General features: G+C 34.9%; 1 protein-coding gene across 1 annotated transcript in view; it reads right to left on the minus strand.

Annotated features, from left to right (window-relative positions):
* Positions 1-479: 479 nt before the first annotated feature.
* The window catches only part of LOC148945959 (uncharacterized), a 108,418-nt gene continuing 85,759 nt past the window's right edge, over positions 480-23,138 (minus strand). The window contains exons 5-7 of the mRNA XM_089097775.1: positions 19,070-19,191; positions 17,014-17,169; positions 480-727 (exon numbers count right to left, since the gene is read on the minus strand). Of these exons, the coding sequence (XP_088953901.1) occupies positions 527-727; positions 17,014-17,169; positions 19,070-19,191 (479 nt within the window). The 3' untranslated portion in view covers positions 480-526. The remainder of the gene's footprint in view (positions 728-17,013; positions 17,170-19,069; positions 19,192-23,138) is intronic.

Raw genomic sequence — 23,138 nt, forward strand, 5'->3', positions numbered from 1 at the left:
ATTTAACTCTGTTTATTTTGCAGAAAGACGATTCAAGCATAGACAGTGTGCAAAAACATTTGCATCGTTGGTATAGCCATTAGTCAAGGTATTTTGCTTAATTTTGGGTTATTAGGTTTTGGGGGATATTCTTTTGAGAGCATGCTACGTTAAGAGTGAAACGGCTGCTTTGCAGAGGCACCAGTTGGATGAAGGAGGAATCCCCCCCCGCTAGGCTTTGAAAAACATTTTTTTATATTTTCATTCAAAGATACTTTTTTTCCGTTTCTTCATTGAAAAAAAGAACCAACATAGTTGCTGCCACCCAGGTACTGAAAATACATCTTGCCCCCCCCCCTCTTTGTATATTTTCGTGAATTGGCACCCGATTTAAGCTAAGAAAAGATGAAACAGCCTTTAAAATATATGGACAGAGTATCGATTAGATAATTTGCATCAAAATAGCTCTAAACTTGGGATCAAGTCTCCTCAGATCAATAACGAACCGTTTAATAGCAAACTAAATGTATGACAAAACTGAGATAAGCTAAAATATTCTACCACTTCGAAGCCCCATCCACTTCATCACTTTTCTGAACAATGGAGGAGGAGCAGATTTTAGGACCAGATTTCTTCCGTTCTGCCCCAAAAAAGGGACTGCAACATAGGCAGCATGTAAAAACATTGGCATTGTTCGTACAGCAGCTTGTCGAATCTTTAAGGACTTCAACAAGTCTTCAGTCAATCTCTGGAAAAAAAAATATTGTGAATTTTTTAAGGTCATCTAAAAACTTAAAATGAAAGAAGAAATAATTTTATGAAAAATCATTTGATAACTAGATGTCTAGGCAATTCAAAGCATGACAAGGGTTTGATGTAGCTATTAGACTAACCCCTGCGAATCTTTTTTGGGAAGAAAACATGAATTGTGTAATTAGTTCTCTGAGCAATCTCTGAGCAAAGAAGACAAATATCAAAAATTTTCAAGGTCTTCTACTACAGATTCTACTAGTTTAATGGCTAATAGCTAATGATGAAACAAAAAGTTTTTACTCACGGGCAAGGGCATATTCAAGAGGAGATTACTGGGTCTGACCCCCCCCCCCCAATTGTGTCCAAATATGAAACAAGTAACAGAAATGTATAAAAACAAAAGTTTGATGGTTTTTTTAAAGTTTGTTTTGTAACACTCCTGCCCCCACAAAATACTGGATATGGACAGGCTCACGAGGAACGTTTTACTTTTCTAGACAAAATTTTGTGTTCAATTCAATTTCTGTTCGTTATATAGTAACATGGCTGTTGTATATTCTAATTGGAGTACCTTTGGGTTAAATAATTTTATTCATTAAGGCAGTTAAATTAACCTGATAATAGAAACCGAGTATTAGTAGTCATTGTGAAATTAGTTAGCCATGGAATAATTTTAGAATTGTGTAGTGCACTTTAAGCCAAATACAGTTAGAAACCTAGAAAATCCTTAAATATAAACTTTTGTGAAAATGAAACATTATTTGCGAAAAATGAGTTTGATTAATTTCAGTAATATAAATCATTAAATGCCAATGTTGGTGAGAATAAACAGTATTTGTGTTAAAACACTATGTTTCAATGAAAGCCTGAAACTTGAAGTCAACAGCCCCAGAAACCTTTAAATACCAAACTTGGCAGAAATGAAAAACCATCCGTATGATATATTTGTAAAGTAAATTTCGTAAAGGTTGTTTTGGGTACCCGACTGACTGGCCGTATCTCAAACAGTAAGCTGTACAAAAAAATGTGCTTCAACCCCGCTTTCTATGGCTGTAATGAGAGAACGGTTAAGATGGCTAAGACACGTTCTGTGGATGAAGTATGACAGATATCCAAAGATAGTCCTTGCCGGCTAACCGTCTAGGGCCAGACGAAAAGCAGGTTGTCCCCGAATGGGGTCGGAGGATGGGTACTATCCCTTATATTGGCATCTTTCAAGAAGTCCAACAAGAGATGCTGCAGTCAAACGGCAGAGACGCTTTGAAAAAACCCGTTTTTACAAGATGATTCAAGACACAGCCGAGAGAAATACTTTGTCTAGCGTGGTTTTAATTGCGTATATGATATTAAACTGTGATTTTTTTGGAGTTTAGATGTGGAAAAAGGTACCTAGGTTAGGTTATGTATTTAATATATGCAATGCTTTGCCCTTTGCCCCCACCTGCCGCCTCCTTTAATGTGCAAAAATATAGCCCAAATTTGTTTCTAAACTATTATATAGTCATCCTATTTTATTTTATTTTTATTAACATTAACCAAACTTGACTTTTTAGAAAGGCCCACATAAGGAGATTGTACCGGAGGATGTATAAGGAGGCTTTGGAGTTTTTAGAAGGTTTTGAACAGATTAGGATGGAGGAGGAGCGTGCGTAGCTGTGTTGGCCTCAGGCGGCTTGGTTCTGCAGTAAGTTGTTAGCAGTTGTTAGTAGTAAATAATCCTGGGACGATTCGAAAAAGTAAAACATCTCTATATAAGCTAATCTAGGAATGAGAATGGAGAAGATGTTGGAGAAGACAAGGGCATAAGGGATTCACTCTAGGCCCTCCAATGACAGAGATTCTTAACACGGATTTTCAAATGTCTACCATTTGTAAGACAAATAGTAAATGAATTTTGATTTTCGGATGTGAATATTGTAACATTTGCCTCAGATTTGTGATCAGCAAGAAATTCTAAATACCAGCCCTGGTGGACATCAACCAGCACCCGTAAGATATTTTCTGAACATTCTTGATTTTAGAGTTCTGTATTGAAATATTAGACTCAGATATAGCCTCTAGCGGTACAAATTTCATATACACATCCAGCGGTACATATCCCAGGATGATTTTCATTCCAACAAGGTCCGGCGCAACCTCAGACGTGTCTTAACAGCCTCAAAACTATCCAGTTTTCAGATTTTAAGAAAACCTAACAGTCCTTTACGGATTTCTTCAATGTTGATTTTATATTGCAATATTAATCTCAAAAATCCACAGCCCCAAAAATCCATAAATACCAGCTCTACTGGAAATCAAACACCACTCGCAAAATATTTACTTGAACAATAGTCATCTCAAGTATTTTAAATGATCAACATTTAATCATTAAGGACCATTTACAAAATAATCTTTGAATGAACATGAATTCAAAACGTACAACACGTCTACAAACCACCAGGTGTCTTGGGGGGGGGGGGGGGTGTCAAAGACCCAAAGACTGTAATTATCACCATTCACGAAGATTGAAAATATTTGAATGTTTTGATTCCAACCTGATGTGGCTATTTGTGAAAGACGTACTTAATATAAGATGATTTTCGACAGGTATATTGCATTCAGTAGACTTCAAAACCCCTAAATACTGAAGTTGGCGAAAGTCGAACGTTATTTTTATATTGGTTTGATCTTTTTGATTTCAGATTTCTTCCTTTTTTAGTTATTAGGTTTTTTTTTCTTTCTTTTGATACTTTGTCCTTGTTGTATACAGACAAAATATTCGTGCGATTACTTTCCTTTTTCTTCCTATTGGCCACAGGCCTTTTTTTTTTTTTTGTCATGGTGAGCCAATTTGGCCGAGTGTCATATTTGTTTAATTTAAAAAAACTACGTCGATTTTTATTTGTATGTAGTAAAAAAAAAAAAAAAAATTAATAAATAAAAAACCTTCTTGAAAAATTGACTTCTAAAGCCATTTTGGTATTAAAAAAAGACCTTTAAAGAGGGAACAATATATCAATTGTTCTCCTATTGTTCTAGGAAAGTACTCCTATCTTATGTTCTAAGCATTTCGACCTATAGCTACCAGAAGTCAACAAAGGTAAGCCCAACAAGCCTAAAACTGAATATTTATCAGAAGGCCCAAGCTGACTATCCTGAAAGAGAACGGGAGAGAAATGAAATAGGGTGCCTCGAGTGTCTAAATCCAAATAATCAAACCATTTTTTTGAATTTAGTAAACCATTAATACAGATCTAAAAACAGAGGCGTTTCAAGTTAACTAAAGATATAAATTGCTATGAACATTTGAAAGTGATTTATCTTCCATTGGAAGCATTCCTCAAATATAAGGATATGGCTCTCAAGTCCTTTAATAGTGATTCCCATCCTTTAAAGTGATTCAAGTCCTTTAAAGTGATTCCCATCTTTCAAATGATGTGTTGGTTGAAAAGTTCAATAGACTCTTACTCGAGACTTTTCGTCTATCCTTGATTCTTATGCCTTTGAGATGCCTTGATTCTCGATTCTGATGCCTTTCATCTTCGATTTTGTCCTGGTCCAGTTGTAAAGAACATTTCATCGAAACCCTTGACTAACTAACAAGAAGCCCATTTGCCAGAAGGGTTGGAATTCTGTTTCGTTCAGCAATTCGATGCTCCAAATTTAGGCAGAGGTTCGTATTTTTGTTTCTGTTGATAAAGGTGAAGCTCCACAAGAACTTAGAGCCGAGATTACGAAACATTAAACAGTTTTGATAAGACAAAGCTTAAAAAAAATAACACAAAAAATGACATAAAAACACTTTTACAATTCAAACAGAATACAGACATTATTATCACCAAAAGCGTATAAAGGTAAAATTATTGCAACAATGGACAATAGTGATAATCAACTAAAAATGAAAGACGTTATTTAATACGAATCCAAATACAAAAAACTGCATTTTGACCCAGATGAAAAATAAATGAAAGATTCTCAAAAAGAACTTACACCGAATGTCTCTATTGTATTAGATTTTATAAAGAGGTTTTTTGGTACCAAAAACCTACGATTTACCCAAAATTCACAAAACTATTCTCGACTTATTGTTTCAACCATCGGTTCATCACTTTCAAATTGGGCAAACGGCAACAGTGTTCTGACCGTTTTGGGGAACTCAAATATCTTATTTTAGAAATTCAATTGACCTTACTAAAGTTACTACTCCATGAACAATCCACTGAAGTAGAATATACTGCAATTGGTCGAGGCACTTTTAAAACAACAAAGAAGCAACTGACAATCAAATAATTAGACGAATTTAAAACGACTTAATTACTCTATTGAGAAATAATTTCCTAATGCAGCTATTCTATTTGATTTTAGATGTTAATTAATCTTATCTCATTAACTTAGATTTCATTATCATTAACTTAGATTTAATTTTAGATCTTAAAACTCGAATGAGTTACAATCTTTGACAGAAGGTTTATTGTTTTTTAATAGTATTATAAATTTAATCAATATTCAAATTACCAGTATCTCTGATAAGAAACAAATCTCCTAAAATTTGGGTTCTTTTTCATTTCTACGGCTTCCCTAGCCCCTTGTGCAATACATTCATCATAGGCAGCGCTATTGCGCTGCCTAGGTAAAGACCGATGTTAACACAATGAATTTTTTCCCCATACCAGGGCACTTTGTATCAAAGGGTTTGTCGTAGAAACTTCGAAAAGGGCTCATTCGATTGAAAATTGGTGGGGCTAGTGCCCTTTTTAATAGTCAAAAGCAAATGGAAGGCAACTAACTTCCCTTCCACGCCCACCATTTCCCCAAACACATCTAATCAAAATTTTGAGATAGCCATTTTGTTCGGTGTAATTGATTTCCGGATAGAAATTATATTTTTGAGGAGGCCACTCTCCCAAAGCCCTCAGGGCAAGGATTGTAAGTTATGCCCTGGGGTTATATAAGATTTTTATAGACAGCTTTGTCGTAGAACTTCAAAAAAGGCTCATTCGAATGGAAATTCAAACGGATAGTACCCTTTTTAATAGTCAAAAGTGATTGGATGGCAACGAACCCCCCTCTCACGCCCACCTTTTCCGAAACACATCCAATCAAAATTTTAAGATAGCCGTTTTGTTCACGTATTTTAAAGTTCTGTAAACTAGGTCTTGGTGGATGACGCCCCCCCCCCCGGGCCTCTGGGCAAGGGGTGTAAGTTGTGCCCTGGGGGGATATAAAGTTTTTATTGAAAGCGTTTTCTTAGAAACTTCAAAAAGGGCACATTCGATTGGAAATTGAATTGGCTAGTGCCCTTTTTAATAGTCAAAAGTGATTGGAGGGCAACTAACACCCCTTACACGCCCACCATTTCCCCAAACACATCCAATCAAAATTTTGAGATAGACATTTTGTTCGGTGTAATTGATTTCCGGATAGAAATTATATTTTTGAGGAGGCCACTCTCCCACAGCCCTCAGGGCAAGGATTGTAAGTTATGCCCTGGGGTTATATAATATTTTTATAGACAGCTTTGTCGTAGAACTCCAAAAAAGGCTCATTCGAATGGAAATTCAAACGGATAGTACCCTTTTTAATAGTCAAAAGTGATTGGATGGCAACGAGCCCCCCTCTCACGCCCACCTTTTCCCGAAACACATCCAATCAAAATTTTAAGATAGCCGTTTTGTTCATGTAGTTGAAAGTTCTGGAAATTAGGTCTTGGAGGATGACGACGCCCCCCCCCCCGGGCCGCTGGGCAAGGGTTGTAAGTTATGCCCTGGGGGGATTGTGTTTAAGGTTTTTTATAGAAAGCGTTGTCGTAGAAACTTCAAAAGGGGCTCTTTCAAATGGAAATTGAAAGGGCTAGTGCCCTTTTTAATAGTCGAAAGTGATTGGAGGGCAAATAACACCCTTTCCATGCCCACCATTTCCCCAAACACATCCAGTCAAAATTTTAAGATAACCATTTTGTTCAATGCCGTTGAAAGGTCCTGAAATTATAACTTTGAGCTGGACACTTCCACCACAGTCTTCAGGACAAGGGTTATAAGTTATGACCTGGGGGCATATAAGGTTTTTTATTGAAAGCTTTGTCGTAGAAACTTGAAAAAAGGCCCATTCGATTGGAAATTCAAAAGGCTTGTGCTATTTTTAATAGTCAGAGTGATTGGAGGGCAACTAACCCCCTTCCCACGCCCACCATTTCCCCAAACACATACAATCAAAATTTTGAGATATCCATTTTGCTCAACGTAGCCGAAAGTTCAAGGACTTAGGTCTTTCAGAATGACAACCACCCCAAACCCCTCAGGGCAAGGGTTGTAAGTTATACCCAGGGGGCATATAAGGTTTTTATAGAAAGTGTTTTCGTAGAAACTTCAGAAAGGGCTCATTCGATTGGAAATTCAAAGGGCTAATGGCCTTTTTAATAGTCGAAAGTAATTGGAGGGGAACTAACCCCCCTCTCACACCCACCATTTTCCCAAATACATCCAATCAAAATTTTGAGACAGACATATTGTTCAACGTAGTAGAAAGGTCCGGAAATTATGTCTTTGAGGATGAAACTCCCCCTAGAACCCTCAGAGCAAGGTTTTTAAGTTAAGCCCTGTGGGCATATAAGGTTTTTATAGAAAGCTTGGTCGTAAAACTTCAAAAAGGGTTCACTCGATTAGAAATTGAAACGGCTAGTGCCCTTTTTAACAGTTGAAAGTAATTGGAGGGCAACTAACCGCCCTCTCACGCCCACCATTTCCCCAAACACATGCAATAACAAATTTGAGATATTCATTTTCTCCAACGTAGCAAAAAATTCTGGAAATTAGGTCTTTTAAGATAATAACCCCCTCAGAGCCCTCAGGGCAAGGGTTGTAAGTTATACCCTGGGGGCATATAATGTTGTTATAGAAAGAGTTGTCGAAAAAACTTCAAGAAAAGATTATTTGATTGGAATTTGAAAGGGCTAGTACCCTTTTTAATAGTCAAAAGTGATTGGAGAGCAACTAGCCTCCCTCGCACGCCCATCCTTTCCCCAAACACGCCCAATTAAAATTTTGAGTTAGGCATTTTCTTTAACTTAGTTGAAAGTTCTGGCAATTATTATTATGACGATGGCAAACCACCCAGACTCCTCAGGGCAAGGCTTGTAAGTTATGCCCTGGAGGCATATAAGGTTTTTATAAAGAGTGTTTTCGTAGAGCCTTCCCAAAATTGCTCCCTCGATTGGAAATTTAAAGGGCTAGTGCCCTTTTTAATAGTCGAAAGTGATTGGAGGGCAACTAACCCCCCTCTCAAAATTTTGAGACCTCCCAATCAAAATTTTGAGATAGTCATTTTGTTCAACGCAATTAAAATTCTGGAAATTAGGTTTTTGAGGGTAGCAACCCCCCCCCCCCACAGCCTTCAAGGCAATGGTCGTAACGTATACCCTGGGGGCATATAAGGTTTTTTTTTATAGAAAATATTGTCGTAGAAACTTCAAAAAAGGCTCATTCAATTGGAAATTGAAAGGGATAGTACCAATTTTAATATGCTAGTCGAAACTGATTGAAGGGCAACTAACTCCCCTCTCATACCCACCATTTCCCCAAACACATCCAATCAAAGTTTTGAGATAACCATTTTTTTCAACGTAGTTGAAAGTTCTGGATATTATGTCTTTGAGGATGATACCCCCCCCCACAACCCTCGGGACACGAGTGGTAAGTTATGCCCTGGGGGCATATAAGGCTTTTATAGAGAGCGTTGTCATAGAAACTTCGAAAACTTCGAAGGGCTAGTGCCCTTTTTAATAGTCAAAATTGATTATAAGAAAACTAACACCCCTGCCACGCCCATCATTTCCTCAAAAACATCCAATAAAAATTTTCAGATAACTATATTGTTCAAAGTAGTGGAAAAGTCCAGAAATTATGTCTTTAAGGATGACACTCCCCCCACAGTCCTCAGCGCAAGGGTTGTAAGTTATGCCCTGGGACATATAAGGTTTTATAGGAAACGTAGAAACTTCAGAAATCGTTTATTCGATTGGAAATTGAAAGCGCTAGTGCCCTATATAATAGTCAAAAGTGATTGGAGGGCAACTAACGCCCCTCTCACACCCACCATTTCCCCAAACACATCAATCAAAATTTTGAGATAGACACTTTGTTCAACGTAATTGAAAGTTCTGGATATTAGGTCTTTGCCAGCATTGTCGTTGAAACTTCAAAAAAGGCCCATTCAATTGGGAATTGAGAGGGCTAGTGCCCTTATTAATAGTTAAAAGCGATCGGAGGGCGAATGCCCTCATTCCCCAAACACTTCAGATCAATAATTTTATATAGCCATTTTGGTGAACGTAGTTGAAGGGTCCGAAATTATGTTTTTGAGTACGACAACCCCCACAGCCCTCAGGGCTAAGTTTTTAAGTTATGCCCTGGGGGCACATAATGGCATATAGAAAGTTTTGTCGTAAAAACTTCAAAGAGGGATCTTTCGATTGGATATTGAGAGGGCCATTGCCCTTTTTAATAGTTGAAAGTAAGCAGAGGAAGAATTACCCCCCCCCCCCACGCCCATCATTTCCTCAAACATTTACGATCAACATTTTGATGTGGCCATTTTGTTCAACGTAGTTGAAGAGTCTGGAAATTATGTCTTTGAGGATAACAACCCTCCCCCCCATAGCCCCCAGGATAAGGGTCGTAAGTTCTGACCTTAGGGCATATAACATTTTTATAGATATTTTTGTCGTAGAAGGTTCAAAAGGGGCTCATTCGATTGGAAATTGAGAGGAATAGTGCCTTTTTTATTAGTCGAAAGTGATCAGAGGGCAAATGTCTCCCTCCACACCCATCGTTTCCCCAAACACTTCCAATCAAAATTTTAAGATAGTCATTTTGTTAAGCCTATCAGAAAGGTCTGGAAATTATGTCTTTGAAAATAAAAAATCCCCCCAGCCCTCATGGCAAGGGTTGTAAGTTATGCCCTGGGAACACATAGGGTTTTTATAGAAAGTGTTGTCATATAAACTTCAAAGTGGGCTCATTGGACTGGTAATCAGACACTCTAGTGCTCTAGACGCTCTAGTGCTCTTTTTAAGAGTCTCGGTGATCAGAGGGCAGCTACCCTCTCCGCGCCCCCCCCCACCCCCAAAACACACCTCATATTGTCCCGAAATGCGTCTAGTAGAAATTTTCTAATAACCATCCCATTGAAAACAGTCTTAATGAGACAAAAAGAGAGTTTTGTGGTTGAAACAAATCGCGGATATTAGGGGCAAGGGTTGTTAGATATGCCTAGGGGGTATTAAAGGTTTTTATGGAAAGGATGGTTGTTTAACGTCAGAAGAGGCTCAGTCTTTCTCCCTGAAAAAGACTATGTCAATATAAAACGAACAGAAATTAATAAAAAAAACTTTTTGCACAAAATAAGTTTTTCAAAAAAAAGTAAAGAACTCCATTAAACCAAAAATGAACAAAAATAGAATCAAATAATCTACCAAGCATACAACTACCACAAATCAGTATCAATAAATAAATGAAACCCAAAACAAACAGAAATTAAAACAAGTAAAACTCAAAACGAGCAGAAATTAATCTGGGTAGGGTTCTAAGCCATATGCTTTCTAAAAGCCAGAATATAGTTTATTCTTTACTGAAAAAAATTCTTTTAAATGTTTTGACTTTTATGACCTTAAGAAATCAAAAATTAATTAATATTTTAAGAAATAAATATCAGCATATTTATATTAAACTGACAATGCACATTTTTTTTTCTGTAAATTCATTTGAATTTTGATGCTCTGCCAAAAGATGCTCTGCCAAACGAGAGACTAAGTCTGAGGAGGTTTTCTAAATCTGAAAACTTTATCAATGGAATTCCAGTGCTCCATATATTATGGAGAACAAATTTTGACAGCCAATGAGATGAATTTTATTGATGATACTGAATTCATCAACCAAAGAAATCACTATTCGTTTTTTCACCAAGACTGGGTAGCATGGGCGGAAGTTTAATTCCTATCAACCAATGAAATCACTACTTCTTTTTTTTCACCAAAACTGGGTTGGTTGGTCTTCTAGACATCTACCATTACGAGTTTTTTTATATATTGAGAAAATTATTCTACTCTCTCTTTTTATTAACAAAGTATCTAGAAAAGGTGGATTGTCTTCTTTCTCCGATTCGAGCACAAATTTAAATTTTCTATCAAACCTGTTTAACTGATCGAGAAATAGATTTAAGGACTCAACTACGTCTCTCCAATGGAATGAAATATCGTCTATAAATGTACCCCAAAAACAAGCAACCAGACGGAACATTGAATAGCAGACATTTCAATGCAGATTGCGCAAATGATTAGCCAAATCAGTCACATTAGCCAAAATAGCCAGATTAGCCAAGAACAGAATAGCCCAATTATGAGTTAGACCCATAGGTACACCAAACATCTGCGGGTAAAATTCACCTCTAAAGCTGAAATGAAAGGAGTATGTGTTTATCAGAGTTACCGATATCAGTATGACGTCAATATCCAAACTTTCTGAAGTTTTATCCAATTGATCAAAATGGTTTTGTATTTCATCTCTTGACATAAATCCATATTTTACGTCACACTTATATGCATGGATACCAAATGAAAACTTCAGAGAAATATATCCTAATAATCCTAATATATATGAATATCCTAATAATCCTCTAAGCTATGATTTTTTTTTTTGTTCATCGAGTAGTAGCTGTTCATTTGATCTTTTCTTTCTATTCTTTTTTATTTTTTCATTTTTTAAATTGTTATGGTTTAGTTTCTTTCTTTGTCAACGCTGAAGACGCTTTGCTGGATACAGGCAAAATATTTGTGCAACGGTTCTTCTTTTCTTACTACTGGTCATAAACCCGTTATTTTCAAGAAATTCTTCTTTGATTTTGTTTAACGCAAGTTCGAAATGTTGACATAAAATATAGCACTTGTAATTATATCGACACCCAGTACGTATTATCTGTCCAAACAGGTTATACATTCAAGTTAGCTGCTTTTTTTGTGAGTGTAGTCACTTCAGAAAAAAAGTAAAAATTAACTTACCATCCGTGCTATAATGGACCAAGTATAAAATGAAATTTTACAATAAAAAAAAAAAAAGTTTCAATGTTAGCTTTGTCAAGGTCGTTACAATACAGGTCAAGTGAACAAATTAAATAGAGAGACATGGCCAGAATCCGATAAAAAATAGATAAATATAAATAATAAGTGATAATCAATAAAGCATACAAATCTTTCCTGCAACTTTTTTGTTTTGTTTTTGGCTAGGGGCCCAACACATCCCAGAGGAAGGGGGAAGGGGGTGTTCCTCCACAGCTCATTTCCCCCCTTGTTCGTAGGTATGAGGTCCTATGCTTCAGGAAACAGTGTTTTCTAGAAAATCGGTACCAAAAAATAGTGTTCGGGTGTGTTTAAAAACTTCTTTAAAAATATTATAGCCTTTTGGGATACGGGATATTTTAAGGGATAATTGTTAGTTTTTGTTTAGCATCTATCTTTTTCTTTTTTCTACATTTTTCCCTTTTTTAGAGCGCTAAAGACAGCTTGGCGAAGGTCTTGCAGAAATATCTACTTTGTTTTTTCGTTGTTATTTTTTCACTAGCTGAAGATTATCCTCATTTTGGATTTTAAACTTTGTTCTTCTTCTTCTTCTGATGGTTTTTTATTCGAGACTATTCAGCCCCTTTCCTTTTGTCTCACTACCTGAGATGATTTGGATTACTTTAAGTGGGTTCAACTTATTTGTCTTGTGTTGGATCGGTTCTGATCAAATGTCTTACAGAAAAGCTCTTTTGAGTCTAGGATCTGAAACATCAGGGGATATATTTCAACTCCAGTACTCTGTGTAGATATGGTCAGCTAAGCACCTAGCTGATGATGAGATTTTGTAGTGGTTGAAGCACTTTAACAGTTTATAATGCAGGTCAAATTGTGCAGACGTCAGCACATTACATTCAAATAGGCAATGGTCAACTGTTTCATTTTTTTTTTTTTTTATCGCAATGGCTGCAAAGAGGGGAAATAAACCGGATGAATTTAAAACTGGCATGAGAACGCCTGAAAAATTAGCCCATTTGAGCCTGAACTTGTTATATTTTATATATGTTTTAGAATGGTGCTTATTGGGGAAGGGAGATAAATCTGGTTTATATCTATTTGACTGGACTTCTGAGAATCTCCAGCGATATACTTCTCTAGGAGGGATTGGTCTCCCACTTGGCTGGCCAATATCTAGGGACTTTTTGCAATTTCATCAGCCTGATGATTACCTATGATACCTGAGTGGCTTGGAACATATTGGAAATATCTTTTTATGCCTCTTGAAGCAAGCATATCAGTAAGCCTGAGACAATATAGTGTATTCATATCCATCTTATGTTGGGATGCTATGGACAGCAACTCCAAGCTAGATATAAAGTCAGAATAAGCTATAATATTTTCTATATTAGGAATCATTGATTGATCATTCATAAGGTACTCCAATGCCATGATTATGGCATTTAACTCTGCAGACATTATAGAGACATTATCAAATAGTCTCTCACCCATTGCGATATTGAAGGATGGGAGATAAACTCCACGTGCAGCCTTCTCATTTATTTTAGACCCATAAAAAAAATTGGGAGGCAATCATTATATGTAATTTTATTAACTTCAGCAAATTTTCCTGGATGAATACTAGGGTAAGTTCTTTTGTCCACTTTGAGAAAGAAGTATTTACATTGGGAGCAATCAACTCCATGGAGGGGTTTGGGGGATTGTGGGGACAATAGACCTTGCTGGCACTGAAAATTTCTTCTGAGTAATTGCAAATTTGTTTATAATGTCTCCATACATGGATGGATTTCCAAACCAGTTATCCAGGGTGTGCGAGCTCTTAGCTTCAATTTTTGACAAGTAATTGAACAGAAGCAATCTTCGTCTTTCATTTATCGTTGATAAGCCACTCCCATTAAGCAGAAACTTAGTAATTGTTGGTTTCCACCAAATATGAGACAGATTATATCATTTTGTGTTGTTTCGATTTTTTGCATCTTGGTCTTTGCACAGGCACCATAAACAATGAGCCCATAATTAATTTGGGGTCTTATATGCGATTTACAAAATTGGAGTAAAGTTTCTCATTAAATCCCCAGGGTGTGGCTAGTAGTCTTTTTATTATTCTGATTTTCCTATAGCACTTTTTTACAGTAGTTGTGATGTGGAGGTGGAAATTGAGTTTTTGGTCAAGCACGAGACCTAGGTTATTTATTTGATTATCCTCTGGAATGATTATGCCATTTAGCGTTAGTTTTGCATTAACAGTTTTCCACTTATGGTGGAATTGGATGATTTTTGACTTGGTAGGTGCACTGGGTAAATTAGATTTCTGGAGTATTTTTTTTTTCAAATTGGAATAGTGACTTTTGCAACATTGAATGTGCAATATCAAAGGTGTTGCCAGTTGCCCATAAAACCAGATCATCAGTATATTGTATGTTAGTGTGGGGGAGATACATATTCCCAAGAAATAGGGAAAATAGGAGGCAGCTTAGGACAGCACCCTGTGGAAGACCATTGGCTATTGTAGTTTTGGCTGAAGTGGCTAAACCTACACGAATAATGAAATTTTTATTTTCAATAAAGATTTTATGAAGGATAATAGCTTTGGGTGTAATCCAAGACTTGTAAGTTTGGCAAAAAGGATCTGGTGGTTTACATTGTCATATAATTCTTCAAAACCAAGGAATGCAGCCACTAGGACCTCATTTTTAGATACAGATTCATTTATGGCTTTGTTAACAACACAAAAGCATCTGTAGAGACATAGTGTTTCCTGAAGCCAGTTTGAGTATGGGCTATCATATGATTTTTTTCAACAAACTAAAGGAGTCGACTGTAAATCATTTTCTAAATTACTTTTCCCAGCACAGGAGTAATCATTATAGGCCTGTAAGATGGAGGGTCGTATTTGGGTTTATTTTTCTTTAGGAAAGGTAAGAGGGATGAGCACTTGCAGACACTAGGGAATACAGATTCATCCCATGCCTGATTATAGCCCTTTATTGGCTCCTCTTTGTATGAAGGGCTGAGATTTTTTATCCATGTAGGATATATCTTATCGTAGCTACATGTAGCCTTAGCCTTAATATGATGTATTGCATTCTTCAGTTCATGAGTAGTGGGAGGAAAGGTTATGTACTCATAGCCTAGGCGAGGCTAGTATATGGGATTGATTGTTATTGAGGCGGTGTTGCTATTACTTTTTGATGTGAGCTTATTGGAGAAGAAGGTTGAAAATAAGCTTGCCTTTGAATTTTCATTATCATAATGGGTATTATTATGTATTAGCTCATATTGGAGAGGATTAGGGGACATTTTTTTCCCACAGATGTGGCTTATAAGTTTATGCATAATGGACTCAAGTGTTTCTCTGGTTAGATTATTTGCAAAATTGTTCCAGTAATTATATTTAGCATTTATTAATAGCCCTCTTGAAGTTGTTAATAGCCCTCATGAAGTTATTAATAGCCCTCTTGAAAATGTTATTATAGCTCTCTTGAGATTAGCCTCAGCATGTAATTTGTTTACATATGTAACAGGTGAGAATTTCTTCAGAAATATCCTCTTTGGTGCCTTTTTATTCTACAATTATTTTGGCACTCATTTGACCACCATGCTTTAGATGTGTGTTTGGGTTTTGTTTTGGGGATAGCATGATTAGTTGCATTTGTTAGTACAGATGCCAAAACTTCAGAGGCTGTGATAGGTGTTGTAGTTGAATCATATGATTCCTGCGTGTGAGTTAGGGTTTCATCATTAAGTCTATTTTTGAACTTAGTCCAATTTGCTTTAGAGTTTATGTAATTGGGAGTGTGCAGTTGAATTGTTTCAGGTTCATTTATTGAAGAAACAATTGCAAAATGATCAGTAATAAATTTTATTCAATATATTTGCTGACACAATTTGAAGATCAATTGTGGAATCCACTTTTGGGATCAAAGTAAGTATTAAGATCTGGGGGTTTGAATGAACTTGCCTGCTTTATTTGCTGGCTTAACCCCCCACAAAAGGCTATGGCCATTGAAATCTCCGCATATTATTATATTTTTCAGCATATTAGAATTACTTAAATAATTGAAGAAGTCTGAAGCATCTGCAGTTGGCCATTGGGGTTGTAATAGCTTATTATGTAAGTATTGGTGTAATTCAGCCAAACCTTGATTACAATTGTATCTATATCATTACAAAACATTGGGAATTCAATTCAACAAAATTTGATGTTACTACTCGTTAAAATAGCCACACCACCACCTATTTTCTCAGATGACCTATCCTTTCTCAGGATAGTATATCCTGGGGACTTTAATTTGCTGGTTTTTAGTCAAGTAGGTTTCCTGAAAGCAAGCTATGTCAATAGTATTCTTATTCATAAAAGACACAAGGCCATTTAACTTATTTCCTGAAAGTGATCTTACATCCCATTGAAGTATTGAGATGTGCTTCATCATTTCTTTTGTGCTGTACTGATCTTCTGATCATTTTCTCTACCTTGGTATTCATCGTTTTTTTTTTTTTTTTTTTTTTTTTTTTTTTTTTTTTTTTTTGTCGAACGTCATGTAAAAAATTTGCTTTATATTCGATAAATACCGCAACGTCGTTGAAAAGTCTCAGGTGGTGCCATGATTAACAATTTCAGTGGTGCCATGACAGTGGTGCCATGACATGGTGCCATGATTAACAATTTCAGTGGTGCCATGACAGTGGTGCCGTGACAGTGGTGCCATTAACAATTTCAGTGGTGCAAAAAATTCAGTGGTGCCATGATTAACAATTTTTAAGACCAATCCTCCATTTACAGTCTTTAAATAAACGAAAGTAAAACCAAAACCATTCACTTTAATTCCTGAGAAGAGATTTTGTATGGCTCCTTTCCCATACCCATGTGCATATTTGGCCATAGTTCTTGGTCTAACATTCAGCGCTGACTGCTTTTCTAATGCTAATGGTGAGAAAGGCAAACTCCGGAATGCTTACTCTAATCCAGTCAGTCAATTTGGCTGTTCAGTGTTACAACTGAGACTGGCTTACCTCACATACATCAAACCAAATTTTAGAATACGCTTGTCTTGTGGGGAGCTCGTCTCTTCAAACAAAAATTCAGGGAATTTCACAGGTGCTTTCGAATAGGAATCTGAAGGAATTTCACTGGGACCAATGCTATTTCACAGGGGCGATGGTATTTTTTTTTTTTTTTTTTTTTGAGAATTCTTTTCTATATAAACAATAATTTAGAAAGAAAAGGAAAAGCAAACCTGTGGCTTGAAGCTGTCTACATGGGAATATTTGTGATCGCCAAGAACAGGGCAGCCTAATCCAAGGCCTAAATGAACTCGTATTTGATGCTTGAATCCCGTTTCTGGCTTTACCAAGAGCAGGGCTCCTGTATTTCTAAGACATTTTGATAATACCTAAAAAAAAAACTGAAATTATAAGACACCATACCAAGGAGCATGAATTTCCTTGATCTTTGGCAAGGTCATCTGGAAAAGCTGTAAAGGTAATCATATTAGAATTCACAAATTAAGGACTAGAAAAAGATCACCTTAGAAAAAAATTAGGGACCCAACTAATCCCAGAGGGAGAGGTGTTCCTCTACAACTCATTTCTTTCCCTGTCTGTAGGTATGAGGTCCGATGCTTCATAAAATAGTGTTTTTCCAGACTGTCAGCTAAACAAGACAGTGTTCGGAGTGTGTTTAAATCCTTCTTAAAAAGTATTGTAGCCTTTTGGGATATTTTAAGGGATATTTCCTCGCAACTTACTACAGTTATTATAAAAAAAAATCTATAACTCTTTTCATAGTACGCAGTGACTCATAGTTCCCACATACTGCATTTGACGAAAAATCACAGCGATTTTGCAGATTGCGGATGATTTGTTACCAGCCTTTTTGCGGACCACGTAAATCCACAAACATTGAAAATTTCAGAGACAAAGTCCTCGGGAAACATTGTTCAATTCTTTGAATGTTATAATTTGGACGATTTTCCTCATCCTGTTTGCGATTTTCAAAGTATTTTTATATGTTTTTTCCGTAACCTAATTGCATTTATCAAATTGCGCTTTTGCGCAAATCACAGCATGTGGGAGTCAAGGGCAAAAAGAAAAATACTGAACTTGCAAAACATATTCACCGCAAGTGACAATTATCGCCTTTAAACGGTTCGAAGGGATGGTATCCCCGCTCTTATTTATGGTAATGACTGTTCATTTTAAGTTTGATTCATTATGTGACTTTTGTTCGGTTCGTTTTACAGTTTAATATTGCTCCTTACTTTTCTTTGAAAATCTTTTTTTGGAAAAGGTTCTTTAAATTTATTTATATTTGTGTTTTGGCTGACATAGCTTTGTCGAGGGTTAGTTGTAGAGATATCTGTAATTGTTTGTTCAGCTCTTCGGAACTAAATTCTGAATTTAAATTTTAGACAACATATATATGTTCAATTCTAAGCTCTTGGTCAATCTTCCTAAGACCATAGGCCTCTCATTCCAGGCCATCTAACGGTCCTATGTCAATTTTAAATTCTTGGTCAACCTGCCTGAGACTCTAGGCAGGCGTGCCTTTCCAAAAACCAACACACAAGTATTTATCCAATAAGAGAGTCATACTTACTCCCGCCATTTACTTTTGTCATTTAAACATTTTTGCCTCTCAATTACTCGGACTATCTGTCTTGGCTTTTTCTACAATTAGCCATGTCTTGATGCCTACTACAAAAATACTTGATTTTCATTCAATTCTTCCTCCCCCAGGAAAGATCACTGAAATTTTTGAGCAAATCAGACAGTCAGGACCAAACAAGGCCACTTCCATCTACTAAAATCTATATGTGAATCCTCACTTTCGCCCCATAAAAAGGGTACTAGAATTTTCAGTTTCCCATCTAATGAGCCCACCTCCCAAATTTCTGCGCCCATCCCTTCCATACAAAGTGATTTGGCGGAACACAAAAATACATCAAAGACCAATCTTCGAATTCCTGCTTCAAGGGTAATATGGTGATAGTAGAATTTTCAGAGAGTTCAGAGAACTTTGGACAAAAAAGGTAAATATGAAATAAAAACTAACTTTTTGAACAAAACTAGCGAGACAGAAAAAATGAAAGATAAATGACTTTATTTTTTATTACCTCGCTTTGGTTTCTTAATTATTTATAATTTTTTTTTAGTTTTCCTTCTTTTTTTTCAAACGTTAAATATAGGCAATCTGGCCTTACAATTTATTACTAGAACGTTTCTTTTGAAACTGAATTGCTTCTTTATTTAAATCCAAATTTCGTCACTAGAATATTCACCTGTAATACAGACCTTAAACTGGGTAACTGCGTCAAAGACTTTGATCTTGGCTCTTTCACCCGGGGCAACGTACTGAACACCCATTCTTTCTCTTCCGTCTATAATACACTCTCTCATTGGTATTTCAATTATACCTATGAAAAGAAACGAAACAATTTCAACTTAAATGTACATCGATAATTTCGGAGACCACACTGCCTTTCCATGACGATAAAACAAAAGTTCAAAATAGGGATAAAATCCTTTTTAATAGACAGTGTATAATAAATTTCGCAAAAAAATACCAGATATTTCGGTCACATATACAGTGACCGATATATCTGGTATTTTTTTGTGAAATTTATTATACACTGTCTATTAAAAAGGATTTTATACCTATTTTGAACTTTTATTTTATCGTAAATGTACATCTACCTATATAATTGGCTAATGAACGTATAATTTTCAGCTTTGAAAACAATCGTGTGGCGTTATAAAACGGATACCTAAAGCCACCCTACAAATTTGATATTATGCGGTCAGTAGGCTTCTGATTCTCACTAAAGACTTTTTTTTAAGTCTTTTGTTTTTCTTGCCTTTCGTTATATTTTTTTAAGCTATGTTTTTGTGCCTTTCGATCGACAGGCTTTGCTGCTAGCTTCATGATAAACCTTTGACTTGCCAAAGTAGCACTCTACAACGTCTACACTCTTTTTATCTAGGAGCCTTTCTCAACGAAAAAAAAATAAATAAATAAAGCAAAAAAAAAACTTAAATTACATTACAATAAAACATACTAAACACATAAAGAGAACAAAAAGCAAAAACGAAAGAAAAATATAAATAAATAAGAAAAAAACTCACATATTAATTAAACACTTCCATGCACTGAATGTCTTTCAACTGGCCTCCTCTCAGTATATAAATGGAAATATATTAAATAAATTAAATAAACACTGATCGATTTCTCGATCAGTACATGGAAGTGTTTATTTAATATATTTCCATTTATATACTGAGAGGAGGCCAGTTGAAAGACATTCAGTGCATGGAAGTGTTTAATTAATATGTGAGTTTTGTTCTTATTTATTTATATTTTTATTTCGTTTTTGCTTTTTGTTCTCTTTATGTGTTTAGTATGTTTTATTGTAATGTAATTTAAGTTGTTTTTTTTTGCTTTATTTATTTTTTTTTTTTCGTTGAGAAAGGCTCCCGGATGTGGGGCCGAAATATTCGGAGCTTTTGTGCATAATTAATTGTTTTGTAGTTCACTGCTTGTTAGAAAATTAAAACCCGTTTTTCGTGTTTAAAAATTTTTTTTTGTTTTTAATGGAAAAGAAGTGTGGTCTAAGAAATTATTTTTATCTAGCTTTAACTTTGGAATACACAGCAGCGTTTTCACATGACGACATAGGTTTCTGCACTACATAGCAAAATTGCTCCTACACTGGACTTGATATCCCGTTTCAATGCCTCCCAAAAGGAGTACACAATCATGGCTATTCACAAGAAAGAGTAATGAAAAATAAATGAAAAGAAATTTATTAAAATGCAAATATTAGCTATTCTTCTGAAAAGCAAACTGATTGAATCTTCCAAAGATTTTCGGAGTATGATGCTTGAGCTGATTCAATATATATATATATATATATATATATATATATATATATATATATATATATATATATATATATATATATATATATATATATATATATATATATATATATATATATATATATATATATATATATATATATATATATATATATATATATATATATATATATATATATATATATATATATATATATATATATATATATATATATATATATATATATATATATAATATATATATATATATATATATATATATATATATATATATAAATATATATATATATATATATATATATATATATATATATATATATATATATATATATATATATATATATATATATATATATATATATATATATATATATATATATATATATATATATATATATATATATATATATATATATATATATATATATATATATTTGTATGTGACAAATTTACCCCCTCCAAAGGCGATAACCCATGAATTAATGTCAATAATACTTTTCTAGGTGAGAGGCTTAACGATGACATAAAAGGGTAGAATTCTCTCCAAAAATAAAAAAAAATAGAATTAGGATTAGACCAATGGGAGCCTTGAATAAATTTATTGTAATAATTAACAAGTCCTTTCGTTTTAGTTTGTTTTTACAGTAAAACCTGAAAGTCTTTAAAGCACATTTAGGTATGCGAGTATGAAAATTGTGCTTTCAGGTGAACTAAGGAAGACCTGTTTTGTTCACACTGAAACAGAATATAGAGAAAAAAAATATATAGCGCAAGGCCTCACAGCTGAGCACTATGAGATGCCACCTTTCAGTTGTTATCTCCTACGATAAAACAATAGAATAACAAATTAAACGCCCCATAGCTGAACACTCTTCAGGAATTATTTGTTATTTCTTATAATAAAAGTTTTTCATCCATCCAAAAAGTTTAGCAGAAAACTTTTACAAATGCATGGAAGTATAACTCGCAAATCAACAATTCGCAAAAATAAAGATTACCTTGAAAATATTTAAATGGAATCCACGATAATAAATACACATACATTTGAAACTACAAAAGAAGCATGAAATAATATGTAAAATTGCAAACACAAGGTCCTACAAAATTCTTTTTTAAACTACAAAATTTTAGGTTTTATTTTTAACTTTTTTTTTATTTCTCACTCAAATCTGTCAATTATATTTTCCAACTAGATTTCACTCTGAAGAACAAACTAGCAACGATTACTAAAGATTCACAAAATTTTTTAATTCGACAGCGGCAACACGCTTTAACAAATTAAAAATGCAATTCGCAATTGACAATTAAATTTAATTCACAGTTCGCAAAACAATCTAATTCACAATTAGTCATATTAACAATTTTAATTCGCAAGTGCTGAACTAACCAATAATTTACTTGTAAGGTATTCCCAATTTTATCAAAGCAAAAAGTTAATATGATAATGACTTCGCCCCACAAGACTTGAAGAATATGATATAATAGAATTAACTTTATTTAGGGATGAAAGGCATTCTACGGAGGATTCACCATACCTGAACCTCCTTATCTACCAATACTAAAGGCAAGAACATACAAAGGCAGGAGTCTCTTTTTCCTCAAAATTTTTTGAATTCTACAATTTCGACGTGTTTTCCTGAACTTATGGGGAAAATAACTTTATTATTCCCATGCTAATACCGCAGGAACGTTGGATTAGTAGCTTTTTTTAGGGACAATTTTATTATTACAATAGATTTGTTCGTTGAGGGATGAGGTTTGCACCCAATTCAAAAAGACGTATGAAGGACACAAAACCTGGACCTCATTTAAAACACTCTCACTGATTCTGTTTTTCATATTCATCATACCATAAAAAAAACATTTTATCAATTATTTCGCAACCCAAAAAATTCGGATACTTCAAAACATGGAAAGAGATTAGCACAAAACAGAAAATGAAAGTTTGACTTTTCATTAAATGAAAGTTTGACTTTTCATTAAATGAAAGTTTGACTTAACATTCAATATAAATGTTTCTTATTAAGACGCCTTTTCATATGAAAAGGTGACTCTTCATTTTAATTTTTCATTTTTGAGGTCTGAGTTTCCAATGGCTTTCATGGACTTTATTCTACAACTACTAACAACTCACTGCAGCACCAAGCGGTCTGAGGCCAACACAGCTACAAACTTTATTCAGTGGTTCCATCTTTTTGGGAATGAGAATGTCTGAGCGGAGGCCTCAGCCAAAATATTTGCTACAGCAAAGGGCTGTTAAAATCAACTCTGTGTGACATTCATACAAATCATGATTCGCCATTATCTATCTTATAACTAACGTCCTTTCATGAACCCCGCTTTCGGTCAAATTGTTCTCAGTAGTGATAAACAAGGAAACCTATCACGATGATTAAGGTCGTATCCAGGGGGCAAAAGTTATCGGGTTTGACCCCCCCCCCCAGAAATTTTTGTCAGACTCATAAAAATGTAACAATGCATATAA

Source organism: Artemia sp. Qi Xiang Cuo, chromosome 12 (assembly GCF_049724085.1).
Source record: "Artemia sp. Qi Xiang Cuo chromosome 12, ASM4972408v1, whole genome shotgun sequence".
Taxonomy (NCBI): domain Eukaryota; kingdom Metazoa; phylum Arthropoda; class Branchiopoda; order Anostraca; family Artemiidae; genus Artemia; species Artemia sp. Qi Xiang Cuo.